Source organism: Trachurus trachurus (genome assembly GCF_905171665.1).
Source record: "Trachurus trachurus genome assembly, chromosome: 17".
In the NCBI taxonomy this organism is placed as follows: domain Eukaryota; kingdom Metazoa; phylum Chordata; class Actinopteri; order Carangiformes; family Carangidae; genus Trachurus; species Trachurus trachurus.
Genome location: NC_139900.1, coordinates 23256625 through 23278060, shown reverse-complemented (window position 1 = coordinate 23278060; position 21436 = coordinate 23256625). Strand labels below are relative to the sequence as shown.

General features: G+C 39.3%; 1 protein-coding gene across 1 annotated transcript; it reads left to right on the top strand.

The window, feature by feature from the left end:
* Positions 1 to 666: 666 nt before the first annotated feature.
* On the top strand, positions 667 to 21251 carry ccdc39 (coiled-coil domain 39 molecular ruler complex subunit; the record flags this gene model as incomplete). Its single annotated transcript, XM_083991328.1, has 26 exons — positions 667 to 765; positions 2535 to 2654; positions 2756 to 2902; positions 2986 to 3144; positions 3284 to 3376; positions 5064 to 5192; positions 5354 to 5545; positions 6680 to 6783; positions 6869 to 7001; positions 7790 to 7984; positions 8110 to 8274; positions 8363 to 8500; positions 9500 to 9708; positions 9843 to 9966; positions 10075 to 10234; positions 10336 to 10442; positions 11647 to 11787; positions 12717 to 12896; positions 13580 to 13668; positions 13871 to 14038; positions 15797 to 15873; positions 18672 to 18750; positions 19636 to 19744; positions 20501 to 20611; positions 20967 to 21045; positions 21163 to 21251. The coding sequence occupies 26 exons, from the start codon at positions 667 to 669 to the stop codon at positions 21249 to 21251; spliced, it is 3396 nt and encodes a 1131-aa protein (XP_083847454.1).
* Between the last annotated feature and the right edge of the window lie 185 nt (positions 21252 to 21436).

Here is a 21436-nt window from a genome sequence, read left to right as displayed (position 1 = left end):
ACAATTAGCATAAATTAGCATAATTGCCTGTATGGGCATATATATATGGGTATATATATAAGTTAGCATCCGGCAGTTTCTGAATACTGGGGACCCATATTTCTAACATAAAACTTTGGGGTACTCAACATTTCCGGGTACTCATTGTTGGCAAGTAGACTATATTAGAGACTACACACACATTATAGTCTTTGAAGGACAAAGTAAGTCCACTGGACGGCTGATGGTGAAATGATCTTTCCCTAAAAAGAAGAGTATTATTTTCCTACAAGCAGATATGTATATAATGGAGTAGAAGTTTATGTGTGTTTCAGCCAGAGTGCTGTAGTTTCAGCTTGCTCTTCAAGCTGTTTTTGTTTTTGTTTTTTTTGTAAATTACTTTTAGAGTTACCTGCGAGCGTTATTAGACGGTTATTCCCTGCCGTACATGTAGACAAGCCCCACAGCCTCGGACAGGACAATGGATTCAAACCTCGCTGTAGCGTCGCTGCCTCCTCGCGGCGGATACATTAAAGGGCACGTCCTGTTGCTAAGGCGACTGACAACATAAAATCGACGAGCGCAGCGATTTCGCAGTGAACCAGAGAGAAAGAGAGAGAGAGACGGCGTCTGCAGTTATCATCACTGTTGTCACTTCGTAGAGGCTTCGTCTAACAGAGCAGGAAAATGTCGACTCTTCCTGATACAGTTTTATCTGACATGGGCTGGGATGAGCGCTTCGCCATCCCACGTCCCAACGCTGAAAACAAGGCTCTGATGGAGGAGGTGAGTCTGGGCAGACTAACTTAGGGGAGAGTGGGGTAATGTGAGACACCCCCTGTATCTAGAAAACGGAACACATTTTTTGTCATCTGACGTTATGTTTTCAAGCCCCTTCCATTTCCCCATGGTCATGAAGGAGAGGACCTCATGATGCAGTGGAAAGCGCATGTTTTCTTCACAAAAATGTTATTTTTGCATGTAAAAGTAAATTTTCTTGGTGTCAATTTAATCAACTGTTGTGCCAAAGCAAATTGATTCAGGTAGAAAAACGTATATGATCCATGATGATGAACTACCAACACATAAAACCATGTGATGATGCTGGCTGAAAATTAGCCTGAATTTCTTGGGGTAAAGTGAGACAAATGCTGCGGGGTAAAGTGAGACCATGGATGTATTATAATAAATCCAAGAGTGAGACACTGTGAGCATACTACACACAAAGATTTACACTAGAATATCGTCCCCCAAGCCAGAAATCTCGCGTGATCAATGATTTGTAGCCACACTGCTTTGTTATGCTATGTGCTCTCAGTCAGCTTGCTTATTTATTGGTTAATTAACTCAATTTTAGTCACATTCCACTTTGTCGGCTCCCCCCACATAAAAGAGGACTTTTGATCAAAATGGTCACGATTGTCGGGGCCTACAATCTGACCTCCAGACTATCTAACTGGTTCTATCTGTCATTTTAATGTTAATTAAAACATTTTGTGTTGTATTTGATTTTGTTCTTGAGTCACTTTGTGTTGAGAAAAAAAAAAGTGCTTAATTGACCAATCCCCATGATTCTGCTACTAGTCCGACATTAGTTCTGGTAAGTGTGGTTGTCAAGCTAGCTGTCAGGACTCTAACTGTTACAACATGTGTTGTTATGGTAGTTTCAGAGTGGAAAAAGTAAGTGGATCAGTTTTATGTGTAAATTTTTACTGATAAATCATTTTAGCTCGCTTAGATGGGAGCAAATGTAAAAAGTGTCTCACTTTACCCCACTCTCCCCTACAGTTTACCAACTAATTGTAACAAAAACAACGAAGCACGTTATTTTAGTAGTTAAAAAAGAATATGATTATTTTATTTTTGTGTCAACATGATAGGCTCACAATGCTACAGTGTTACCAGGTAGAGAATCTGTTGTCACTCATTTAGCACTGAGAATGACTAGGTCAGGGCTCCAGACTGCACCAAATGGCTGCATGTTGCCCCCCAACATTTTAGACAAGTAAATGCAAGTAAATCTTTCATATTGGCGCATGTGCAACCAGTAAATTTACTACTTCTTTCTTCTTCTTTTTTAACACTGGTGAAGGGGCGACTCAGAGTATCTGGAATTTGTCATAACAGGTGTCAGGCCAATGTCTGGGAGGATCATGAATGAAAAGAAAATGCTACATTTGCTTTGCAAGTCGATTTACGGTGTATGCCCCTACATTTTAGGGGCCAATGTGCTCCTTGTAAAAAAAAAAAAAAAAAAAAAAGTTAGTCTGGAGCCCTGTAGAAACAAGCTGTAAAAATTTTTTTGGAGTCTGTGGTTCCTCTAATATCACATTTTTACTATGAAATATCTGTCCTTTTTCTCAATTGTTTGAAGACATGTCTTGTGACATTAGATTAAAAAAAGAAAAAGTAAACTGGTCCATGTACATCTTAAGACCATGCCAGTGACTAAAAGTGACTGATACTAATTTCAGCCATTAAGAACATAGTTGCTGCAGATGGCAAGTAATGTACGCACTATGCAATGACTAATCTGATCACTTCCTCATCTACAGATTCGTAAAAAGGAGATGGAGCTGTTGCAAGTGGAAAACACACTTGAGAGTCAGAACGCGAAAAAGCTGACACAGACTAAATGCATCAAAAATAGTAGACAAGAGTATGGAAATATTGAGGTAGGTGTTGGACAGATGTGCTGTGCTTTTCTGGTAACTGTTCTATAGTCAAGGTGTCAGTATGTGTTGCTAGTATCTCATTTTGATTTTTCTGCAATTAGGTCCTGCTTAAGGCCAAGGAAAGAGAACACGAGCTGGAGAAACACCTCACTGCCCTTGCAGAGAGGGAGACAGGTCGCTTAACACAGGAGACTGTTAAGATGGAGAATGAGCTCCGATCTTTAGCAGAGAGAAGAAACAGGCTAGAGGTCTGTATCTTTCACAACCTCACTACAGAGGCAATTAGCTGTTTGGTACTTAAAATGCGCTAAACCATTGTTCATGTCCTCAGAACCAGATATTCAAGACCAAACAGAAGCTAGAGGAGTTTAGGGACCAGATGAACTGGGACCAGCAAACAATGGATGTATTTTTGGAGGAGTCATTGCGTAAAGATGAGGACACAATGGCCATTATTAAGTATGCCCAGCAAGATGAGCAGAGGATCAAGGTAAAGAGAAGAGCCTCTATGGAAAATGTATCACTATGCTCCATGCTCCCTTTTCAGCAGCAGTTGCATTCAAACTAAACTGACCTTCACAAATCTGACTCCTTCTGAGCTAACAGCTTTATCATCTCTACACTTACAGTCACTCACCTTGGCTATTGAGAAGAAGACACTGGAAGCCAATGAAAAGCGCAAAGCACTTGATAAGGAGTTGACTGAAACTCTGTCTGCACAGGTACCGCAAGCAAAAAAATTCTGTAACTGTTTATGTGGCTCAGTCTTTGTTGAGTGTCAGTTGAAAGAAATGTCACATTTACACAGTTTTTACAGCGCATACCACTTAGTGGAAGAAATCACACACTCGATGAACTTTTAACTTAACGTGCTGTCGATTCTCTCACACTTTAAACTTTTTGGACTGGCACCTGAGCATCACCGAAACCTTGGCGTGAGCATGCTGAATCTACTTTTTGTCTAATAGTATACATCAGACACTTAAACACCCAAAACAACTGATGCAACATTTATATTCCACAGCATTTTACTAAATTGCTTAACCCTTTGATGCACAACATGGGTCTAAATAGACCCGAGTGAGTTTTTTTGTGCTATATCTTTGCGAAAAATGTATTTCATCATATAGAATTCCAGGTATTCCTCAATTAACTTGTTTTTGATCATAATACATCCTTATTTTATTTTTTACTTTTTCACTTTTTTAATAAAAACACATTTTGTTTCACTACCCCTCTAATGCGCAACATGGGTCTAAAATGACCCACATTCATTTCCAATGTGATTTCATGCTGAGTGATAGTTTCTTTGCTGTAACTTTTGAAATCTATCTATTTTATGATTGAATGTTCCAAGTATTATTTAATATCTTGTTTTTTATTAGTGGGGTCATTATTTCCATTTTTCATTTCTTACTTGTGAACAAAAATGAACAAAAATGTCTCAGTGAGTGGACCAGTTGAAAAAACAAGTATAGCAAGAATACTTTAATTTTAGCATTCCCTCACTATCTATACCAACAACAGACCATTGTTTCCTTGATTACAATAATGACTAGTCATTACTTGTCCTTTTTCCCCATTAATAGCTCTGTTGACTACTGTGGTCAACAGCTAGCCATAGTTTATTCTATCTGAGTAGGCTATTTCAATGTTATATCTTTGAAATCACTGCACAGTATTTATCATTTTCTTCAGTAAATATTCTTTTTTAAGCACATATAATCATATTTACTTGTTTTACAATTATTCCAATTTACCTAAAGAAACATTTGATGACTCATTACAGATAACTGTGCATAATTGATAAGGTTTTAGTTACCTTGAATAAGTAGCTACATTACTTGTCATAAAGGGAAATACCTTAATATTAGCAAGCTAGCTAACTGTTAACATGGTGACATGTTCTAGCTGGTGACAACAATAGAATAATATTCTATTGTAGACACCAGCTAGAACATGTCAACAGCTACCTAGCCAGCTAGCTGGTGACATGTTCTACTGTAGTTAACTAATACAGTAGAATATAGAAATGTCAACTGCTAGCTAGCTAACTGGTCCACTCTCTGAGACTTTTTGTCTATTTGTTCATAAAATAAGAAAGTAAAAATTGAAATAACACCCTGTACTAATTAAAACAAGATATTCAAATGATACTTGGAGGATTCAATCATAAAATATATTGATTTTAAAAGATACCACAAAGAAACACTCACCCAGCATGAATTCACATGGAAAATGAATGCGGGTCATTTTAGACCCATGTTGCGCATTAGAGGGGGTGTGCATATGTTGTGCATCAAAGGTATGCATTCAAATCTATACAATATTGCCCTTGACTACAAGCTTTGAGGGGGTAAGAGGGTTATGTGTTGTGTTTGGAAAAATAACCCCCTGCTTCTTTGACAGATTGCTTTGGATAAGACAACACAAAATTTGCAGCAGGCCCATCAGGAGACGCAGCAGCTCATCCACCAGTGGGAAAACACCATCAAACAAATGAAGCAGCGTGATGCTGAGATGCAGCAGTGTGCGCTGGTAATTTCTCTGACTTTGCTCTTCTGCCAGCAAAAGACGCGCTGAGTCAAGTTGGCAAATATAAACTTCTGAACCATAAAATCCTTCAGAATGTGAGTGTCACACCGAACGGTTCACTTGTCCTGAGTTTGTATTCTTCTCTTGTGCTTTCATCCATCCAGCAACTTGCTCAGGCAAACCAGAACATCAGGGAAAAGAACGCCACCATTACAGAGAAGAAGAACTTGCTGGACACCCAGAGGAACAACAACAGGGACACTGAGAGGAAGATGAACATGGCCGACCGACAGGCTGTGAGACTGCGGCAGGATTTGAAGGAGCAGGAGAATAACTGTAGCAGGCTGCAGGATGAGGTCGGTTTGTCAAAGAACTCTTGCTATAGCCGAATGAGTACTCAGATAATGTTACAGGTCATCTCTTCAGGAATCCATCTATTGTAATTAGGGCCGGGACTTTAACGCGTTAATTACGATTAATTAATTACACAAAAATTAACGCATTAAAAAAATTAACGCATTTTAATCGCACTTATTTTTGCACCGCGGAACGTTTCTCACTGGATGAGTTTCAGGTGTACTGATTATACTATCATCAATCATTTAACGAGTTAAAAAGCCGCCGACACTGATCACTGCAAGGGAGAGAGGAGGTGAAAAGAGACAACACTGTTACCTGTTGTATACTGGCCTCAGCCTGTACCATCGCTTACACACAGAAACCAGTGAGTAACGAGTTAAAAAGCCGCCGACACTGCGCTGCCTGAGGAGTTTTAGCCTGAACGCAGCTCAAACCGACCCGGTGCCTCGGCACAGCGACCAAGCTTTGATAAAAATAAATAAATAAAAAACGGATCTGCGCTGGTTTACAGTATCCTGGTCGCTGTGGAGCTGAGAACAGCGGAGTTTCCTCTGCTGCAGCTGATATGTGGTCAAGACGTAGCTACAGACCTGTCACTGTCCACGGTGCAGACTTCAACCTCAGAGCTCTGTCTTCAGACTGTCCTGACCTGTCCCTGAACATCACACAGGGACAACATGGAGCTGCCTGTGTGATTGGTTACTGAGTTTTATTAATGTTTACATCAGGCTGAGTTCAACAAATCAGTTTATGCTTCTGTGATTTAAGTGGTTAAATACAGTAGGTCTAATCATCGTAGTGTATTGGCAGGAAAGACCATGTATGTATCAAATATCGATTAATGAATTAATCGATAATTTGCATCCCTAGTCTGTTGGTCTTGGTTAAGTACCACCTTGAAAAAAAACAATGTTTTGTTGCTTAAGCTTATGTATTCAGTCATTATGCAATGGTATACTAAAATCCATGTGAAAAAAAATGCTTCTCACTGTTCTCAGGTCAAATATTTGTATGCGATTAATTGCGATTAATTAATTACAAAGCCTCTCATTTTTTTTATCGAGTCCCGGCCCTAATTGTAATCTATGATATTGTAAGAGTTAGTAAATTGATTCTCATGTGTCTTGCAGCTGGCTACTTGCAAAGGCACAGTGGACAAAGCCACGTCTGATGTGCGCTCTGTAACGTCCAACATATCCAGAATGAAGAACGACATCGTGGATAATTACAACAAGTCAGTGGCTTTTTATAAGATGACTTTGTAAAAAAAAAAACCACTCACTCCAGTGCTTTATACTGAAATTCTGTGTGTGTTATAGACTCAGTGACACCAGGGAGTACAATGATGCGCTGGAGGAGAAGCTCCGAGTGGTGAGTCAGACGGCCCTCAGCGAGGAGGAGAGAGCTGCCCAGATGGACCAGTATCTTAGGGAGGAGGAACAGGAGATCAAGGTGAGCAGCCCCACTATCCTGAACCAAGAACCCATTACTTGCTGTTTGCTTTTTCTCATATATCTTTTGCACAAAAAACAAAATTTTAGGCTGCATGGGGGCGGACAAATAAAGAGATGCATAAATACTCATAAATAATTGCCATTCAAATCAGTATTCCTACAAATATGAATCAAAAAATATATATTGTCCCATGATGTAGTACGGTAGTCTGTGTTCTCTTTGGGGAAAAAAAATACCATCACTCACTTTTTATAATTAAATCATCTCTGTGCACCGTCCTCTTGCTATCCAGCCACTATAATCCAGTTGAGAGAGGCTTTGATTTAATAAAGAATGTCAATATACTGTATACCTTCCAGTATTAATCCCTGCTCACACCAATACGGTTCATGCCAGTTTTGTAAATTTATCTTACCCAGTGTTTCACCTCTCAGGCCTCAGGGCTCCACACTGTGATTGTGAGGGAGAGAGCTGCAAACACTAAACCAACAAAGAAAAATGTAATGTAATCTGTGTCAAGATTTACTCTTCATTTTCTTCTAAAAAAACAAACAAACAAAAAAAGAAAGTTATTTACTGTAAAAATTGCTTTCACGTGTGAGGATGCAAATACGACATTATATACCCACAAAATAACAGAAAATTTCCTCTGTTTACATGAAATATATAAATGCAGGAAAAGCAGGACCCCCCCCCCCCCGTTGTTACAAGGCCATTTTATGTTGTGTTTAACATGAGACAGTTTTTGTTGTAGTAATACTTTGTAACCCTGTGCTTTGCTGAAGGAGCTAGATGTGTTGCTGCGTGACAGCAGAACAGAGCTGTTTCGTCGTAAGGAGCAGCTGCAGGTCCTGAAGACAAAGGTGAAGGACTCTGTGGCCCACCTTTCAAGGTGCAAATCCACCATCACCAACATGTGCAACCAGCTCAGAATACTGGGGGAGGAAATAAGGAAACAGCAGTCGACCATCAGCGGGCAGGCAAGCTTAACAAAAACACACACAAACATAAACGTTAACAACTACAATTGCACAATGCAGCTTTAGCCAGTCTGGTCCTGCCTCTGCAATAGTCAGACATTTCCTCTCACTTTCCTGCATTGTAGGATTCCAAGATCATCAGCCTGACTAATAAACTGGCACGGCTAGAGGGAGACATTCACACAGATGAAAAACAAACCCTGCTCACAAAGATCGCTGAGTTGACCAAAGCCCTAGAGGAGAAGAAGAAGACGGCCAACGCACTAACCAGTACACTCAAGGAGTCTGAGGTCTGTCTCACTGCTCGATATCAGTTCTGTTCCGTACAAAATGTGTAATTTAACTTTTCACATGTATCTCTCTCTCGGTCTCTGACAGGATGACATTCGAGTATTGAAGAAAGAAATTGAAAAGTCAGAAGCTCAAAAGACAGATCTGACTGAGAAGGTGGAGCAGCTGATGCTCCTCCATAATACCAATGAGAAGGAACTGAAGAGACTCAGACTCAGGAAACAGGTAACTCAGCATATACCATTAAATTACCTGACTCTCTGACTTTAAAGTGTGTTCAGGAGATCAGATACAAGTCTGACAACACACAGTTTTTAATTATTTGATTTACAGAAAAATAATTTATGTTTATAATTGAATGTCTTTCTTTATTATAACTGTTGGTATTTTAATCCTGTTATGGATCAAGCTATATATATATATATATATGTATGTATGTGTGTGTATACATATTTGCCTTTACTCAGATAGTGTAGTGTTAACTATATACTGTAACAGATAATTTGATAATGAGTATGTAAACTTGCATACTGAAACTTGCAGCTTGCCAGGACTCTACTGAAACAGATTTACACACATACATAGTTATTTCTGCCTCTGACACAGTTTAATGCTTTGAGGTGAACACTAAGGTCGGCACAGTGAGACAATGAGAAAATAAACATGCTGATGGAAGATTAGTGTTCAGCATGGTAGTTTAGCACGTTACCATGGTAACATTTGATAAAAACACAAATACACAAAGTGCAGAAGAGAGTGATGGGAGCATAACCGGTTTTGCAGGTCAGTTCATAAACCAAAGTACATGTATTGGAATAATTACTGAGTTGACTTGATGGTGGCATTAAAATAAAAGTCTGCCAATAGGAAGCATGGTTGTCAGTACAAAATGTGACAGTAATCCATCCAATAATTGTTTTTCTAATTAAATCTGAACCAGAATAAAAGGGCAACCAACAGACTGACTAACAGGGAAAATTGAAGTAGTAGAGGTAGTAGTATGGATGTAGTCTTATTGTCTTAACAGACAGGAAGTGTCTGTAATGGAAACCCTGAACATTAATGAACTTTGATTCCAGGAAAAGGTCATATCCATATTATTCTTTATTAATGACAATGATTTATTCATTTTACACTAAAAACACAGCAAATATTGTGTTATGTAGCAAAAGGCCACAAATGATCCCCTACATTATGATGCTGAAATCATGCGTTTATCTTCAGGACAACATGGTGGAGCATAACATCATGAAGGTAGAGCTCAAGCGCTGCAGAGATCTGCTGTACAACAAGACGGACACTGTGCTGTCCTTGGAGAAGAGGAAGCTGGAGCTGCAGAGAGCCATAAAGGAGAGAGAGGATGAGATCAAGGTCCACAAAGAGATGTTCAACCAGCAGCATAAGATCAGTGATCAGGAGAGACAACGACTCAAGTAAAAAAACAAAACAAAACTTCAAATCTCACATACATGCAACTTTTTTGTGTTTGAGATAACTGTGTGTTAGTGAGCCACTTCAGCATCCTCTCAGAGAACATCACTTAATCCGGTGACTGATTCCGTTTCAGTATTGAACTGAGTGAAAAACTGTCCAAGATTGACATGATGAAGAAACGGTATGAGATCGTGACTCTTTCAATGGCAGCTCCAGAGGGGGAGGAGGAGAAGTCACAGGCTTACTACATCACAAAGGTGAGATATCTTCTCACACACACACACACACACACAACATCTTGCCACATGCAGGGTCTGCTGCAGCTGAGAGCTTTGAATGACCGGCACCATGCGCTTTTTCACCAGGTGGCACAAGAAAAAGAGGAGCTCAGGCGTAAGGGAGACAGTCTAGATGCTAAAATATGCAAGACGGAGCTGGAGAATAAAGCACTAGAGAACACCATCCAGGTGTTCAACAACAGCAACTCAGTGTTTCGCAAATCTCTCACCAAAGCAAAGGAATCCAGTACGTATGATGAAGTAGATCAAATGACACTAAACTAGCAGCTCCTGTGAGGGATCGTCAGCAGGAACGTATGTGAATTATGTCTGTGTCTTTTTTCTTAGGTCCAGAGTTCCAGGAAAAAGTGAAGCTAGAAGAGCAGCTGAAAACGGCTGGAGCGACACTGACGGCCAAGAAAAGACAGACCGAAGCACTGAAACAAGACTTACAGGTTACTCTTGTTTAAAGCCAGAACATTTAGCGTCTGACTGATGAGCGAATACCTCATAACTCATAAAGCACATATCCCCTTACACTGTTCATAGGAAATACCTCCTCATGCTGCATCAAACTGTAGATGCATCATCTCCACACCTTCAACTCCATTGTCAAACTTTTTTCTTTTTTCTTTCTTTTTTTTTTTTTACAGTTAAAAATGGTAAACAACCAGTTAGAGATCCAGACCCATTTCAGTATTTATTTTCAACAAATATTTTCTCTACAGAATCACAGTATTTTTTTCTAGTGCCAAGTTACATTTTTGCAGCCTAAATGCAAACATAGAACTAATCTAATCACTAAAGTATGGTAAATAAAACGTGCATCAGCAGATAAAAGGCCTAATGATGAAAAAACTAAACAAAACAAAAAAAACAATTTCATGTTCCGACACAGTAAGCCACTGCAGATACCATGACATGTCTTATCACATCAACAGGAATGCAAGTAATGAAACATAAGTCTAATGTAATAAAAGTAATCTTCAAGTGTATTTGAGTATACAGTAAGCCTATGAATTTTAAGTGCTTTATTATTTTCTTTTGGATATCAAAGTGCTTTAAATTCATTGAAAGGATTACCCAAATGATCAAATAAATAAACAAATAAATAAAAAAATAAAAAATAAAAAAAGCTCAGACTTGTCCAGAGAGCCAGTCTAGTTGTCTAGATAGATTCTAATGGAGACGTCTGTGAAATTTTGTGGCAAAACGTTAAATCTCTCTCATCTAGACGTTACAGCAGCCTCTCTTTCCAGCAACAGAGTCACTGTTATCAAACAACGAAGAAATAAGCTGAAATCAAATTGATGTACTGTATTCTTAAATATTTTACATGGCTTCAGGCAAAAATAAATAAATAAACACTGGGCTGAGCTTATATCCTGTATCACATGCAATTTAAAAGTTATTTTTCATTCTATTTCAGCACACTCACTGTCCTGTACTTTTTGTTCTCTCTGTCACACGTCCTGTTTTCCTCTTCAGTGCTACAAAAGTAACTTGCATTATTCAGAAGTTGTGATTAATGAGATTAATGGGTTGAAAGAAAAAAAAAATCATCCCGTGAAACTGAGCGGGCATGAATCTCTTGATGTGTGTTTTGCGTTCCTGTGCAAACGTCTGAGTGTTTTTTCGTGTGTTTCTCTCAATTTTCAGGACATGAACAGTACCTTGGAAAGTCTGCTGCAAGAACAGCAGACGGAGACAGATAAGATAGAGCACAAACAATCGCTCATCTGTAAACTCAACAAAGAAATTGTTTCTCAGCAGGAGAAGATTGACAGGGCAAAGAAACAGGTTAGATGTCCACCTGCACCAGCCACACCCAATGTTTTATTTAGCTCTCTGGTTAAATACTTTAGATTTCACGCTGATTTGCTTTATCTTCTTGGTCACAACAACCCAGTGTAAACTATGCAGTAAACTGTCAGTGAGCAGAAACTAAAGGAGGAATGTGTGTGAACATAAAGGCCTACTACAGGTGTCCTATATCACAGACACAGGGTTCTTACGGATCCTTAAAAAGTCTTAAAAGGCATTGAATTCATTAATCTAAAAACAAGGCCTTAATTGGCATTAAAATGTCTTAAATCAATTTTTCAAAAGTCTTAAAAATGTTAACACTTGGTAAGTGGTATTTTATGGTTGTAACTAGTCTCAAATCTCAAAATAATTGGTAACATTCCGACATAGAGAAGTTAGTGGTGGCCGTCACCGCTAAAATTCTCACCACCACCAGCTCCCAAGTCGTTTTTTTTTTTTTTTTCCCGGACTTTTTATGCATTTATTTTGAAAGGACAGCTGGAAAGAGACCAATCCAATGTTCATGTAGCAGTCACTTTACCTTGGATCACATAGGAAAGTGGGTAAAATTGTCCCTAACCCTATGTAATTGATGTGGTATTTTTTTTTCTTTTTCCTGCATTTGTGTTTATTATGAAGTCGGTCTTAAATTTCATTTCAAGTGGCTTTAAAAAAGTCTTAAAAAGTCTTAAATTTAACTTGGCTTAAGCTGTAGGAACCCTGAGACAGTATGTGGGTCGTGTCCTCTGTGCAGCAGTAGATGTTATCACATGTAGAGGACTCCAGATGGAAATTAGCCCACGGGCTACAATCTGGCACATTTGCACGTACTACGGTACATGTTTTATTAATGTGCATTGTCCTGACTTTTAAATAAATAAATTACAAAAATGTTCTTTCTGTGTTGTCCTGTTGTTTTCCAGTGCGCAAAGCTGACCAGAGAGATCCGCTCAGCAAAAAACACAAACTCTGAGACTTTAGAAGAAAAGGACATCAAGCTGAGGGAGTTAAAAGAATTCAACAAGAGCATCGGTAAGATGCTGAATGAGGCCATGGAGGACACCCCTGAGCTCAGATCAGTGCTGGAGAAATACTTCCTCCAGGTATAAAACAGCATTGTACTCAGCATTAAAGCAGAAGTAAGTGATCCGGTCGTTTTGGCTAATGCTGCGTTCCAGGCAGGCTTTTGAAACCGTAAATTACAGCTTCAAGTCACGACTTACGACTTTGTAGCGTTCCAGGCAACCCGCAACTCGCGTTTCTCCGGCCTGTTGCCTGTGAAAGTCACTATAACGGCCACTCGTAACTTCCGACCCGTGAACTCGTACCAGATCGAACTGGTACGAGTTCACAGGTCGGAAAAACACGAGTTACGGGTTGCCTTGAACGCACCATAACGTCTTGTCAGCCGATGGAGTTAGCAGCCCCCGCCCTCGTCATGGATCTATTGGTCCTCGTCCCTACGTCACCACATTCACGCGCATCCCTTGGCTGCACACACAGCCCTGCATGCCGTTCTCTCTCCTCATTGGATAAAACTTGTAGGATACAAGAAAAGTTTTCTCCTCGGCTCAGAGCAGAGCAGAGTGACTGACAGACCCGTGTTTCGGTCCAAACACTCTATATAAGTGATTGCTGTCGGAAAATATAACTATTTAAGACTTATATTAACACAAAAATATCGCTTACTTCTGCTTTAAGTCACGATCGGCTACTTTACTGATACTGACGACGGTTGAGTGGTTAAAGTGGCTTTAATGTTTCCTTCCTACCGTCTCTCTCTCAGGCCAATCTGTCTCTTCCCTCTCCGTCTTCCACTCCGACCAGCAGCCGCAGCTCCAAGACGAACTCCGCCCGCAGCTCTGCCTCTCACAGGTCGGACTTCCTCAATTAAAGCCTCTCCAGGGAAATGATGAGGGCTCTTCTGTCAGATTATTATTATTGAACCAAACAACACCACACTATGAAAATGAGTGAACAAGTGAAACTGATAGTGCTGAGAATTACCATTCAAACTGATTGTGAAGAAATAATTTCTAAATGAGATATATTCACTCTGTCTCTCTTTGTGTTACAGGTCTTCTGCATCCTCAGCCGGCAGCAGCCCCAGGGCCTCGGCACTTTTATCCCCTGTAGTGAAGACTGTGGAGCTGGGCCTGGATCTGACTGCAGATCCTCTCACCACCCCCAGACGCTCCAGCCCCTCAAGCAGCAGCAGCAGCAGCAGAAAGTTAAAGAAGCCATAGTTGCGCAGAATAAATGTGTCGCATTATACTGAAATGTGTTATCTTTTAATCTGCGAAGAGAGCTTGAGGATAGATGTCACTTTGTATTTTGGTGTGTTAAAGAAGCCTATTATTCCTAGTTTTATCGTTATTCTCAAATTTGTGATACAGACTATGGTCACTTCACTCTGTAGGTATTACATTTATTCAATGGGATGTAATGTAGCCTGATATAAAGACTCCATTATTACAATATATACTGGGTGTGCCCACAATAAATAGACTCCAAACAGACTGAACTTTAAAAGAAACATGACTCTTGTTCCTCTTGAACTCAAAGACATTTCAATAAAGACTAGCTATCAGGAGAGCAGGCTTTCTAAAATGGAAAAACACAGTAGGTTTATTACAATATTAGTTGTTGTTTGTTCTTTTGTTTGTTTTTAATGTAACTGTTTTGAAATGTGGTCTCAGCACATGCAGTAGTTTCCACTCGCGTTAGCAACCTATTAAAATACCATTGGGTTGTTCAATAAGAATGAATTGCTAAAACAGGTGGACAAATGAAATAAAGACATTACAAACTAAAGCCATATAAATGCAACATTTTTTCAATTTCTATAGCTCAGATTATGTAATTATGTATAACAGAAAAGGGGGTTTTCAAAACCAAAGGAAATTTACATTTATGAAACCAAAATAATTATGCAGTCCACTGATATGTGAATATTTTTGTGTTTTTCTGCTGAAATGCAAAATTAGTTCATTTCTTATTGATAAACTCAGAAACCTCTTGCATCACAACCTTTTAGTGGAGTAACAATGTCAGATCAGATTCAGGATGTGCCTCAACTCTGTTAGAGTAAAATTTGTGTACAAATCAAAAAGACATTTCCTTAATCTTAATCAACACTAGATGTTTTCTGAGTTCAAGCCTCTGATTTAGTGAAGTGTTACAAATATGGAATATGGGATTTACCCTATAATCCCCTAACCCTATAACCTGTTAACCTAATTTACTAACTTTATTCAATAGCAAAAACATTTTATGGGAGCAGCAGCAAAAAAAAAATCTGATCTTTTTCTCTATTTATGATTAAACCTATGTGGCTACCTAGTGGCTGGTGAACTTTAAATTTCCCTGGTAAATATGTAATCAAATCACAAGTTAAAAGACAGCACACTTGTCAGGACACGGGTTTACATTTTACCTTGGTTTTGTGTTGCAGGCGTGTCAGCCTTGGTGCCTCACACATTTCTTTCAGGATGATACGTATTGTTGTTAATAGGCCACACCCTTCAAATAAAGGTGTCGTTTCCTTGTACAGAACAAAAGTGGCCAGAGGCTCAGTGGGAACTGAAGGAACACATTCCTGCGACGGATTCACTCTGACTCATATTAAAGAAAACCACAATAAAGCTTCAACATGCTGCTGCTGATTCTGTTTGCTGGATGTTTGGCCTCATGCGCTGCACAGACAAGTGAGTAGAGAGGGAAGAAAAAAGATTATTTCTAATGAATACATTGTAAATAAGCTTAAATTTTGTTTTTTGTCTGGATTTCAAATGTGGACTACTTTTTTTTTATGTTTACCCAGCCCCGGGGCCTTCATTCACGACTCACTTTCCACAGACAGTCCAGACAACAGCAGACCCTCAAACACCTGTTTCAACAAGCAATAGTAAATTCATTTTAAACCTGTGGAATACGATTCACCTTGAATCTGACCTGATTTTGGATAATTTGGGATTTTTATGTGTGTTTCTTTGTCCCACAGCTGTGGCAATCCTGCAGACAGCTGTTCAGACCACTGGTGTGCTGAATGGAACGGCTACTGCTCAGATATTGAACGAGGTAACTCACCGGTGTAATCTCCAAATTCAATCTGTTATTTCCTTTATGGGAACACTCCTAAATATAGCTCAGTATTTACTGTCTGATACGTGATCTAACATCATACAGCAGTAGGCTAAGTAACTGTGTGGTGAACCAGGACCAGAATAAAACGTTTTACCTGTTTGTCTTTCAGCTTCAGAACATCATCCAGAGGCTTGGACAAAATGCAACTTTCTCTCTGAATATAAAGAACATCACCGAAGTCTGAGACCTTCTCACTCTGCCTCTCTAAATACTGTGTGGGTAAAATCTTCAGTGGTGTTTTTTTTATGTTTAAGACTAATTTTATTCTGTATGTGAAATATTCAGTTCTTCACTGGTGCTTTAGTTTGTAACCTCTCCTACGGGAAATAACACTCACATAAAGTTTCTCACCACGCAGACTCTCTCGTCTCTGGGCTTGTTAATCCTGGTGACAGCCTGTTTGTGTAGCTGCAAGTTGTAGAGCTGAAATGACTTGAATGTTTGTGACATCAAACCATGCTGCGTTGTGCAGAGGATGGTTCTGCTTATTTGAAATGTAACAATAATGAAGATTCAGGGCCAGGAATTGGACGAAGGTGGAGCTATGTGAAGGATTCAAAGGAAGATAATATTACTGATGACAAGTTTGATAAGACACAGTGAAACATACCATCAGTCATGTGTGACTAAACTTGAACCAGCGTGCTAAAATTAGAAGACAGGATTGAGTTCATTTAATATCTTTTTATACATGTTTAAATACAGTTTTGGTTAATGGGACAATAACAAATCAACAACATGGTAATTTATAATGACTATGATACTGAAAAATAAAGATCTATGAAGGAGTTTTCAGTTGTCTTTTGACATGTTCTTGACGCAGTTCCACTTTTCCCACTAGAGGGCAACACACACTGATGCTGGAGGCTTTGAGGTGGGCCCCCTTCTGTCCTCTCACAGTTTCTTTCCCTCATCACACTAATGTACTTTTCCAGCATCCACCACCAAATACACAACAATACAATATTTTGAGTAGCTGTTGCCTTTGTTGCATGTCTTCAAAAGGTCAGATGGAAATAACTTGCTCTGACAAAATAGGCTACTGTAATGAGTTTTAAACTGCATCAACATCATAGTATCAAAACACCAACACAAACTTTCTGCTGTCAGTTGGAGAATCAGTAGCAGAGGCATCTTTTCCTGTCCCTCTGCATCCATGTATGTAGGCTACTCAGATCATCTGTTCCATGTGCTCAAACTAGACAGGCCACGAAAAACAGCCTGCAAATCAAAACACAGACAGAGGATTTAGTTTTAGTTGAATCGATCATCACTGAATGTTCGTTGCTGTTGCTGATATCTGTCACAGAAGATGGAGATTATGAAATTTTAATTCATGCCCTCAACACTCGGGCAGCAAATAATTAAATCGCCTGACAGCTGGGTCCCAAAATGTAAAAGTTTCTATAAAATAGGCTATATCTTGTTCTAACATGTGTCAGTTAACAACATGAGAAATGAGACTAAACCATGGAGAATCATATAAATGAACTTTCTTTCAGCCCCTGCAGCTGGCAACTCCAAACAGACACCAGTGCAGGTAATAAGGTTTAAAGCAGAAGTAAGCGATTCGGTCGTTTTGGCTAACTTCTTGTCAGCCGATGGAGTTAGCAGTCCCCGCCCTCGTCCCTACGTCACCACATTTACGCGCATCCCTTGGCTGCACACACAGAGAGGACCGCCCCTTTATGCCGTTCTCTCTCCTCATTGGATAAAGGTTGTAGGATACAAGGAAAGTTTTCTCCTCGGCTTACAGCAGAGCAGAGTGACTGACAGACCCGTATTTCGGACCAAACACTCTATGTAAGATTGCTGTCGGAGGATATAACTATTTAAGACTTATATTAACACAAACATTCCGCTTACTTCTGCTTTAAAAAAGAAAAATCCCCATCACACAACCATTGCTTGTATTGCAATGCCAAGCAAAGACCAAGAAACCTTTGACTAAAACAAACAGTTAAACTACTAATGACGATAATAACAGCATTATAGTGCCCACACTAAATCTGCCAAATATCTATTTACAGATCCAAATATCATGAAGCTAGAAACAATGGGCTAGGCTACATGCTAGCTTGATGCTAATTTGAATGTGAGGCCTGTTGATGTGAATAATAAGAGCCGTCACCATGTTTTGATTGTTACATCCTGTCTGGTGTGAGGGTGTGAAATCAGCTTTTTCAGACAAACCAACAGTGTCTAAATCACGTTACTCAGAGTGAGAGACAGATTATCAGCGTCCTCAGTTACATTATGATGAATCAAGCTGACAGGTAGGCTACAGAGAGAGACCCAACATTTCAGTAGAAATGGGTTTTTATCAGGTTGAAATGACTTCTGTCATGGTTTTATATGATTTTGACTTTAATCCACAAGCAGAAAGTAGAAGGTATAAGACATACTTTGCAAAATGTCACGCAATCCACAGATTATAAACCAAAGCAGACACAATTACCAGTCTAACTGATGAAAATACTTCTCTGTATGTGTTGTCTATGATGAGATATTTGGCCAGTTTCCCACAGTCTCATTCTCTCCACCCTCTAGTCTGTGTTAATCAATGTTGTCCTGTCCTCTTTTCCCTCTTCCCACATGACCCACGCTCTCCCCTTTTAACCCCTCGGAGCTGGTCCAGCCGACACTCAGAAGACGTCTGCTCACTTGCCCGCAGACTGGATAAAGACCTGACCTGTCTGCCTTCACCATGACCCCGAGATTTCTGTTTCTAGCCTCAGCTCTCCTCCTGGGGGGCACGCTCACCATCTCACTGGCAGACCGCACCGGCACTGCACAGTGCAAAATCAAATGGTAACATAATTTTGTTTTTTATTGAAACTTTCCCTGATTTGTGTATTTCTCTAATAATTGTGTTTTAGTTAATGAATAATATCAGTGCTGCAAATGATGTCAGATAGCACCCTACAACAAGACTCCCTTAAAAAGGATTTATGAATGTTTACAAATGTGTTATTAATATAGTTTTTGTAAATCATAAATAAACTGTTGTGAATGTGTTTCAACAGTTTTCATGTGTTGATGCAGGCTCACTATTTGGCACGATCAAGTTAATGCCTATTATTTTCTAATCTTGCAAAAGACTTAGGCTACCATCATTATGCCTAATTATGTGAAACTGTTCAACCAGATTGGCTGATGGAGGTTAATTGCTGATAACTTGACAAATATCTGAGGAAGGCAGGCACAAATGTTGATGATGGAGAAAACAAACAAATCTTTTTAAATCTAATATTTTCTAACATCTTATGAATGATGTTAACAAAATAATCAATAGAAGAGTTATAAACCATTTATAAATCCTTACTATAAAGTGGTACCTTGTGTTTTTGCTGTTGATCTCCAGAGATCAGAGGCAGCATTGAGGCATAGATGATTGTTTTAATACTGTTTGGATTCCATGAAATCCTCTGAAGTCACAGTGCAAAATGGTCAGATACACAGTGGACAAGGTATTTTATGATTTCAGATTTCCGTGCTGAGCCATTTCTCATGCTTGTTATCTTGGATATGGTTCTCACAAGACTTGCGTTAGTCACACAGTGCAAAGAAATACAAAGTTTTGAGCGATTAAAATACTCAAAAGCAGCTCGGTATTGCCTTAATCTTTCATTAATCAGATGTTTTTCGTGAATACAGTTATAAATATTAACTGATTTAACACTCACTGCTCTGCAGGTTGTTTGGCATCTCGTGCAGTGATGTCTATGGGAAAGTGGTGAGCCAGATCAAGGCCTGGCAGATCAGACAGAGCTGTCTGTATGCAGGGGAGAGGTGCTCGTACGAGGTCAGAAACACCTCAGTCTTCTATCATCTTGTTGAATTTTAATAAATAATTCATTAGTGGTCCACAAACAAGTCATATCTGTAATTAGCCACCATTTTTTAGCATTTATTCAAATGAGAGTCAGAGCGCAGGGAAATCTATGAATATAATATGCCCATAAATGGAAGCTGGAGTATGAGCAGATAAGGACTCATGTTTTAATAAGAACATAGCCTCAATAACATAAACTTAAGGTGTGTCATCGTGTCCTCAGTTACAACTGCTGACAAAATACTGAACATTATTAAACTCTTAAATTTGGTAGGGCCTGGCAGGCTAAGCATTAATTAAAAGCAACACAACCCACAGGCCAGTGGGTGTTAAGGGATTCAGTTAAAATGAGCAACAGACCGTTAATCAAAATGAAGTGTAGTTGTTATTGCTGTTAATCATTTCTCCATGTTTGTCTTTAAATTACAGGTCTGGTTTCACTTCAGCTAGTGTTGACACACGATCTTGTCACTTATGATTTAAGATGATTGAACTGTTACATTGAAAAAAAAAACTAAAAAACTACAATAACTTCATGCAGTTTAGTGTAAAACTGCCACTCATAATGGCCATTGATACTCCCAAGAGGTCAATGAATGGGAATTACCACAAATCATGTACATGCATCTGCTTAATGCCCTTGTTTTCATTATTAACGGAGTCAGGTTGACATGTGCAGTATGCAGCTCCCCTGTGAGACTTGACTGAATGTGAACTGTGCTGCAGCTCGTGTCGGCAGCCCCCTACCTGATCAAAGCCACGCACACGTCTCCCAGGACGAGGTTAGTGAACAACCTTCAGTTTCTCCTGGAGCAGTCCACCATCTGCAAAGTGACTGTGAGTATAAATCTTGGTTCAACACACATGGCCTTAATTTGCATCAAATGTTTATCTCACGTCAGCAGTGTTTCCATTTTATTTAACTGAGCAATCTTTAAAAGAAATTTAAAAAACCAGACAGTTCTTTATTATTTAACAGAGAATATCAAACAGCTCCAATCAAACAAGAGGAGGACAGGAACTTGGGTGTGATCCTGTGAGGGGAAAACTGTGATTTCTCTGACTTTAAAGGAAAATTAACGGGGAAAATCTGTTCACTTATCTTTGATCACTGACGTTGCTCTTTCACACGCTGTTTCTCTCTTGGTTGCTGTATGAAAAATCAGCATCTTCTGATCTCTCTAATGTGCAGGGCGATGCAGTGTCTGAGTTCACCAAAGATCCGGCCGACAACAGCACAAACTACTGCAGCCTCCAGAACCTGATGGACGGTACATGTTCTCTCTGTTTGACTCCTGGCGCCTGGGATTGACTCAGCAGTTAATGTTGTATACAATAATTATAAAAAGTCGGAGTAAATACTGTTTGTTTCCTTTCTCTCCCTCCAGGAAGTGACCTGATTAATGCTGAGGGATACAAACAGTTCAGCAACAAGTGGATCTGTCCTGGGTTTGATGCTGTTAACTGCACCATGTAGTAGACCCTGAATGAACTGTGATTTTATATTCTGTAGTTCCTGCATAATTATGTTTTTTGTGAATAATTAATACTCTTAAAAATCACCGAAGGAACAACAATGTTATTTTTTCATTATATACAATAATATTTCAGTGTTTCATGGCTGATGACAATAAACTGATGAACTCCCTTGTTAGACTTGTT